General features: G+C 31.9%; 1 protein-coding gene and 1 non-coding gene across 2 annotated transcripts; both read right to left on the reverse strand.

Annotated features, from left to right (window-relative positions):
- Positions 1-1,583: 1,583 nt before the first annotated feature.
- Positions 1,584-1,655, reverse strand: TRNAD-GUC (transfer RNA aspartic acid (anticodon GUC)). The gene has a single exon. It is a non-coding gene; the product is annotated as a tRNA-Asp (tRNA).
- A 55-nt stretch (positions 1,656-1,710) lies between these two features.
- LOC120579361 (uncharacterized) lies at positions 1,711-2,506 on the reverse strand. The gene is made up of 2 exons (XM_039831368.1): positions 2,125-2,506; positions 1,711-2,023 (listed from the first exon to the last, which is right to left on the reverse strand). The coding sequence occupies exons 1-2, from the start codon at positions 2,410-2,412 to the stop codon at positions 1,943-1,945; spliced, it is 369 nt and encodes a 122-aa protein (XP_039687302.1). The 5' UTR covers positions 2,413-2,506; the 3' UTR covers positions 1,711-1,942.
- Positions 2,507-8,623: the final 6,117 nt, after the last annotated feature.

Raw genomic sequence — 8,623 nt, forward strand, 5'->3', positions numbered from 1 at the left:
CAGAACCAAACATTCATTCTGGTCACAAAATCGCGCCACGGTTGCCAATTTCCAGCACTTCCAGAATTTCTGCTTTTTACACCCCCAGGCTGTCTAAAATTGCTACAGACTCAATAAAAACATCAAAACAACTTTTCTTCAAAATCTTGTATTTTTCATGTTTTTCTTGTTGTTTAAGCTTGCTTGTGAACTCAAAACAACATGAAAATGACAAATAATGAATGACTGACTGTCATCAGTCCCCATAAATCACAATAAATTAAGTCGAAAACATTAGATGTTTTATGATTACTCAAAATAAACTATTCGCGACATTTTTTTTTTCTCGGACGCATCCATCACAATCCTTAATACATTCTATGTCTTTTCCTCTAGTACTAGCAAAAGGAAACATTGTAACAACTTTATGAGAAGGATGTCCCAACCTTTGATGCCAAAGAATCGTCCTCCCTATCTCAACAACCTTCAGCACTTTCGATAATGGTATGCCGCGAAAGAAATATAGCTTCTCACGTTGCTCACCCGCTCTAATCAGCATCCTTGAGGTATGGTCATGTATAACACAAATTTTGTTAGTGAATTGGACAATACAATTTGATTCCTCTTTCACGTCACTCATTGATTCAAAAATTCCTGTCATATGATGAGAAGCCCCTGTGTCAATTATCCACCCTATAATCTTATGCTTACCGCTTAGCCTTCCTTCTTTTTAACAGTTCAAAAGATTGAGCAACGTATTCCATTGTTCGCTGCTGAGGCTATTGAGTCCTCCCTTGTCGGCATCAACTAGTTGTCCTCCCTTTAATGTGTTTCGATCTGCACTGCATAGCTTCTCAATTCTTCCCGAATCATCTTGAGTTTTCCGTAATAACTTTCGATTGTCTTGACAATCTGTTTGCAATCAGCCAATTCCGATTTGAGTTGTTGAATGTATGGTCCATTCCCCACCGAGAATCGCTCTTTTATGCCGTCCCATAGGTGTTTTGCTACATCCATGTACACTATAGTTGAGCTCACGCTGGGTTCGATCGTATTCAAGATCCATGAAACAAGATGGAATTCACGGTCTACCAATCTCATACGATCGTATTCTGATGCCATATTGAGAAGGCAGTCAGGTGATGATTTTATTCACTGGTTTTTGTTCATGACACTCCACATGCTCCATGGTACGTAGGAGGCTAGACTACTCATAGCTTGCATTTCTAATTTTCTTCCATTAATTTGTATTGCCAATATGATCGATTTTTTATCGACCTTATACAGAAATCAAAATATTTTGAACATCAAACAAAATTTGATGTTACACACTAGCCAACCACCCAGAAAAAGGGTTGAATTGAATCGACCAACTAACTTGTCCACTTTTTTTTTGTTGCTACATTAGGCTTTGTTCTTGTGTAGAATTACATAGACATTATATAGGAGTAGTTTCTACTTTAAATTTTAGTACTTAGTAGGCTCCTCAACAGAAACTTAAATTTTTTGAAAAACAAGAAAATCATAATTAACTAAAGTAACATTAATTAAAAGCTAGGTAGGGTCATTCATTTGTGGACAATCAAAACTTTTAAGAAAAAAATCGCCGTTGCCGGGGATCGAACCCGGGTCACCCGCGTGACAGGTGGGAATACTTACCACTATACTACAACAACTAATTTGCAATAATTTAATCACTAAAAGCTAAATCATTCAAAGCAAGAGGTTACATGTGTTGCAGAATGTTCATTAGCTTCATTTTGTAATTGAAGAATTCTTAAAATGTTAATACATTTTAATGTAGTTATCAATGGCACAAATATTGTGTCAAACAGTGTTACAAAATTGTGCCACAAACAACCTAATCAAGTGTCAAATTTGAGTTCAAGTGTAGATCATGATGTCTGAACAAAAAGCTACCCTTTTACAAAATGGATTTCTGTCTCTGATGAATTCAAGCTGTTTAAGAAACATCTGAAGAAGGAGTTTTTCCAATCCTTGTTGTATCCAAAATCAGTTGTGGCATGTTGTTGCAGAAATTATCCTTCACATTGCACAAATAAGAGTTGTTAATTTAAATAAACTAATGGATGAAGTAATAAATATTATTATGTATTATGAAGTGTTAAAGTATCCAACATGAACCTTAATAGAGGTTTGAAAACTTGATGAGGTATCAAATGAAGCTATATTGGTCGCCGAGGGTAAGATAACAGATTGATTTGAGATGCTGCATTGTTCTGGAAAACTAAAAGCTTGCCGTGCGAAATATTCATTGTTAGTAGGCGGGGTAATTGCATTGTTAGAATTGTGAAACCCACTATTACCCTCATCAAGATTGAACAACTCAGTCTGAGGAAACATCGTAGGAGGTCGCGATCCTCCTGATAAAGACATCGGATGCAAGCTATAACCATTTCTCACCATTAACATCTGCAGAATTAATCACAAACACTAAAGTAACAATTAGTCCATGAAGGAATAATGGACCTATAGTCAGTCACTTTGGATAAATTTTTCAAAAAACATTCACAGAGAAAATAAATATTTAAAGAGTCTTGCAATAAGTATGAGTTTCTTAAACAATTGATTCTTGTATAAATTAGCTTATGCATCAATTTTTTTTTTCTTTTCAAGAAGCTCTATTATTTAATTTCCTCCTTAGCTAATTGTGAAGCTCAGTAAGCTAGAAGATGATCCAAATTGAGTCATAGGTCGAGTTTGGATAAACGGTTTGATTAAATGTTTATGCATAAACACTTACTTATAAGTGTTCACGTATAAGCTATTTCTATAACAAAAGATGATATAAAGTTAAACTGTTTTCATATAAGCTATGAGTTGTTTTCTTAAGCTAGCCTGAAGAGCTTACCAAAATAAGTTGAAAATATCTTATGGACATATTATAAGGTGTGTCCAAAACACGCTCACAAGTGCTTATGCCAATGAATAAGCGTAAATAAGTCAATCCAGGCCAACCTTAGCCTTTTGTTTCATCAACAACACTTGACAATTTGACATGGTTAAGGACAAATGTGTTGCACAAAAAAGACCATTCATAATATTTACATGTTTTAGAGTTTGATTGTTCATCTTAAGTTAAGATTCTTAGTTCTTCCCAAATCATCTTGAGTTTTACTATTACAGCTAACAATAATTTCGGAATCTAACTCAATAATCACTTTCTTTAAAAAAGAACTCAACGATGACACTGTTTAGTTGTTGCTCATAAACCATATTGGAGGTGCAACTTTTTTTGAGAAAGAAATAAAATGACAAAAATAAATAGGGAAAAACCTACCAAGCTCATGGCCGAGGAACACCTAAAACAACAATCAAAACATGACTTGGATGAGAGAGCAATTATGCAAAATCTTCATGGAGTCATCAAAGGAAGTTTCAATCTAAGCTAGCCAACCTACACACACTCATTTGTTAGTACCACTTTGATATGGTCACACTTGTTAGTAGTAAAATTTTATGAACAAATAAATAAAATTACCTTAATATCATTAATTTCTCTAACAAATTTTATATATCGAATGGTTTCAGCGGTATCATTCTTCTATTTTTGTTCTTTTAATCTTTCAATTGTTCTTTTAATTTTATGTTCGGTTTGCCTTCGATTCCAATCTTATAATCATTAACTTCACCAACTCATAATAACTGTCTTTTAAACAAAACAAAAAAAAGACACACATGCACAATGGCATAACGATCATAAAAATATCAATATAACAACATAGATCTATTTTCTACAAAAAAAAATGGCTTCATCTTTAGTACCATTTTTACAAAAATATACCTAAACTACGTGGATCTTCCCGTACTAAATTCCTACCTCACCTATGATCCAACAAACTCCACCCTTTCGATGGTCTTCATAGCGGCCCCACCAACTCTAGCTGGTTAGATTTTACGGGGAATAAACCCAATCACCCCAACCATTATGTGGTGATTGAGTTTATTCTCCATAAAATCCAACCACCTTGAACTGGCGGGGTCTCTAGTAAGACCACCGACATGGTGGAGTTCATTGGGTCGTAGGTGTAGTGGAGGTAGAAATTTAGTATGGCAAAGTTTTTGCAGTTTGCGTAGATTTTTGTTAATTGTGAGTTGAGCATGTAGTGATTAAACCTTTGCTAAAATCATAGATAAAAGAAAAGAAGAGAAAAATATTGAAGGTAAAGCCATTATTTCCAAAGAAAAAAAACGGAGGAAGAAGAGAAAGAGTGCAAACTCTGTTGTTACATTGTTATTTGTATGTTTGTAATGTTGTGTATGTGTTTTTTTGAGGTTGTTTTTTATCAATAGACAATGAGATAGTGAAGTTAGGTGAGGTTTAGTATGGGAAAGGAGAGTTCTTTTCTACCATGAGAAAGTTGATCATGTCCATTAGATTAAATGAGGAATACATTTTTATCATAGTCTCTCAACACTAAATTATTTTTTACACTATCTTCCACTCTCTCTTTCATGTTCTCACACACTTTGAACACCACCGCACCACCACCAAATCTGTCATGGATCTTCACAATTCATTATCTTGGTGGTGTGAATCATAATGGATAGTGCCTCAGTAATCATTCTAACAGGTTCTCCCATGCTCCTCAATGTTGCAAGGACTGTGAAAATGGTTTCAGCATTTAATAGGATGGTGTAGGTAACAACACATCAAACAAAAACAAAAGCAGGTATAACCGTAGGAGACTTCCAATAGAGAAATGAATTAGTAGCTTTCAGGATCTGTGCATGTATCTATGAAAAATATAACATAATTAAATTTCTTAAAATACACTCGTACGCGTAAGTGATTAAAATCATAATCATATCATCAATGTTGAATGATAAAAGCAATTGATGGATCTACAAGACAGTCTGAACAAAGCCATTAACTCAAAGCAGGAACAAGTGACTGTGACTTAATGATCTTTCGTATTATTTACAATCTCTGAAGGCGTTCGTCCTGTCCAATCATAAACTGTGACTGACAATTTTTGTTTGATCCTTGAAAATGGTACATTAACAAGTTTTCCGGCAGCAACCATAGTGGTGTGTGGTGGTGCAGTGGTGATCAAAGTGGTTGTTGAATTTGTGATTTAGTGGTGGTGGTATGGGTGTGTGGGGACATGAAAGAGAGAGTGTGAAAGATAGTATAAAAAATAATCTATTGGTTGAGAGAGTATGATAGGAATATGTTACTCATTTAATATAATGGACATGATCAACTTTTCCATAGTGGGAAAGAACTCTCATTTCCCATGCTAAATGCTGAAGTTGTGTAAAGTTAGAAAATCAAAGATATTAGGGTTAATAGACCTTTACACCCTTGTAATATAAGGCACTTTTGCCCCCTGTATAAAAAAATTTAGATTTCGTCCTTGTAAAATGAAGATTCTTCACGATTGCCCCCTAAGCCCATTGACTCAGCAGAATCTTTGATGTGGCACTTAGGTGGCCTTTTCTTTTTAATTTTAATTTTTTTTTTTGCCTGCCACGCAAATATTTTACACGTTATTTATATTTAAAAAAATATAAAAAAATATAAAATTTAAAAAAACGAAAAATATTTTTGAAAAAATTCAAATTATTTTTTTAAATTAAAAAAATCGAAATAAAAACCAGATTTTTTTTTCAAAAATTAAAAAACATTTAGATTTTTTTTTCGAAATTTAAAAAAATAGAAAAAAGTTCATATCTTTTTCGAAATTAAGAAGATATTTAAAAAATGTGGAATATAATTTTTTTTTTTAAATTTCATATTTTTTTTAATTATTAATGACGTGTAAAATGTTTTTCATGCGTGGCAATCAAAAAAAAAGAAAAAGAAAAAGTCATGTAGCTACCACGTCAGCGATTCTGCTGACTCAAAGGACTCCCGAGCAAATTCTGAAGAATTTTTATTTTACAAGGACGGAATCTAAATAAAAAAAAAAATTACATAGGTCAAAATCAAAAATACCCTATATTACAGAGGTAAAGGCCTATTAACCCAAGATATTAATATAACAAATTCATCCTCTAAAAAAGGTTATTGTAATAAATTCATGATTTGATATGAATTTTTTAAATTAACCGTTGATTTTAGACTTTAGAATTAGGTGGTTGCTTTAACGGAGAACATGAAATTAAAAAGAACGCTTGAGAAATTAAAAGAACGTCCTAATTAAAAGAATAATACCTTTGGACCTATTATGCACACCTACGAAGCCATGCACACTTGAGAAATTAAAAGAACGCCCTAAATAAAGTCTTTTAGACTTATTAGACCGATCAACGTAAGTAAATTTGAATAAATTTTTATTCAAATTCTGATTATATTGGATTTTATTTATACTCATGGTGAACATTTTTATCTTTTTCTCGACGAAAAAAATTATCATCAATTTATTAATAGTAACTTACATTAATTTTTTACACGTCTAAATATACTATTATAAAATATAAAAGATATAGATTGTCGTATAAACTCATACTCATTAAATATCTTGTTAAATCTTAATTTAGAACATACTATCATTGATATATTAGCTCCTTAGTATATTTGAATGTGTTAAATTTAATGAGTTTAAGATGAAATAAGTCTTTTAAGTATAGGTTTAATTAAGGTCATATTAGACTTTCAAATAAGTCAGTCTCATATCCGAAAATAAGCATATGACAATTAACAAATCAAGGTTAGGCTTTGAAGTTTTTGCTCTGGCCAAACCCAGGTCTTGTAAAACTTAGCTCGACCAAGCTTATTTCCATTCCAAATCTTCACCCATCTACAGAGCTGGATTCTCTCTATTTTAATGCGTGACTTGATTTACTCTCCAAGCAAACGATATAAACAATTCGGCCTCTTGACATAAATAGAGCCAAGGTTTACCTTCCCAACCAGTGGCGGAGCGAGGAATTTTTTGGAGCATGGGAAAAATAAAACAACAATAAGTTATAGTGACAGCCGCAACTGTAGGTAGAGGTCATAATGTTTTTAAAATGGTCTCCTTAGAATTACCTACGGTTTTTTCCTAAGATAAAGGTGGAAAACTTGCAGTGACAGTCATTTGACAATGACAGACAGATTTAGCTACGGAAATTTGCCCTATAGTGACAGATTTTGGCCGTCACTAAAAATCAAATTTCTTGTAAATTTCTTATAGCGATAAAAAGAAAGTACGAGTTGAGCCCGGGCGCGTGCCCGGTCAAGATGGGGGGTAAAATCGCCCCTGCTCCCAACTATTTCATTAGGAGTTTTGGTTTTACTTTTTACTTCTCCTAATAAAAAATTACACTTGTATGAAGATTTGAATAAGTCAGACCGACCGACGATATAATTTAGGATAAACTCATTTAAATCAAACTTTTTTTTAAATAGAGAAGACTTTGACTTTCTTTTTTTGAGAAAAAGACTTTGACTTTTTCAGAAACTTATCTACTCCCTCCAGTCATTATTGTAAGCAAAAGTTGACTTTTTAGGTTTATTTAATAAATGATATATGTGGTCTGTATATGAACGACATACATCATTTATTGAATGAATCTAAAAGGTGGATTTTTTCTTATAATAGTGACCAGAGTACTAAATAAATATGAATAATAAATGTTTATCATTATAATATTAGGTCTTGTATTTTGGATTCAAATATAAAAAAAAAAAAAGTCTAACTTTTTCAGTAACTAACGCTTACATTAATTTCTGCATATTGTAATTTATAATCATAAACTAGAATTGAAATGTAATATTATATATAATTTTATGGAGAAAACTCAGGTACAATTCCTTAGATGTTTTTCGTACGGTTCTTCACTAAAAATACATATTTTTTGGATATAACAAACTTTGAGAAAATTATGGATTTGAGGAAATCATGGTGAATTTAGTTAAGAACCATACGAAAAGCCTAAGTTTTCTCCTAATTTTATTCTCAAAAATGACATGTTAAATATCAAATGAAGTTTAATTTTAAGGGAGTTTCTACAGTACACCCTTCTATTAAGGTGTACCAGTACACCTATTTCATAAATCTATAAGTTAACGATAATTTTTATGTGATAAAGAGATATTTATCAATCTTTATATTTTAGAAAATATTATCCCATAAGAAAAAACATCATTTCATTTTTTATAAGAATTATACTAAATTTTTTAACATTTTATTGAAAAAATAATCAATATTCACTATTATGAGTAATAAAAATTTAAAAAAATTAAATTTTGCTTTGCCGACACTTTTGAAAAATAAAATATAATTATTATAATTATAAATGATAGAAAATATTCTTTTCTAAAAAAAATAAATCATTAAACTATTCATTTAAATACACGGGTGTACCGGGACACTTAAAATTATTGAGTGTACCATAGAATTGCATAATTTTAATGTTCTATTAAATGTGATACTGTATATTGTCTTTTTCTAACTTCATGCTCTCGCATATTCCTCACCCACGTCAACGACTCCCCGAGTACTACTAACTAAAATAAAAATTAGAGTTTGTTTTTGAGATTTGAATTAGTAAACGGTTAGTTGGAAGAGAGTATATGTCTCTTAAAGCATAGCTTCCGACTCATCCAAATCAGGTGAGTTTAAAGATGGAATATAGTCAATATTATGAAATTTCCTAAACTTAAATATGGTGTTATTTTTCAATGAATTGC

This window comes from Medicago truncatula, chromosome 1 (genome assembly GCF_003473485.1).
Source record: "Medicago truncatula cultivar Jemalong A17 chromosome 1, MtrunA17r5.0-ANR, whole genome shotgun sequence".
NCBI lineage: Eukaryota > Viridiplantae > Streptophyta > Magnoliopsida > Fabales > Fabaceae > Medicago > Medicago truncatula.

What these genes read in the sequence shown, in the direction of transcription:
- LOC120579361 (XM_039831368.1), bottom strand. Translation starts at nt 2,412, where the DNA reads ATGTTAATGGTGAGAAATGGTTATAGCTTGCATCCGATGTCTTTATCA. An exon ending in GTTTTCAAACCTCTATTAAG is followed by an intron (nt 2,024 to 2,124) that starts GTTCATGTTGGA and finishes TGCAATGTGAAG; the next exon opens with GATAATTTCTGCAACAACAT.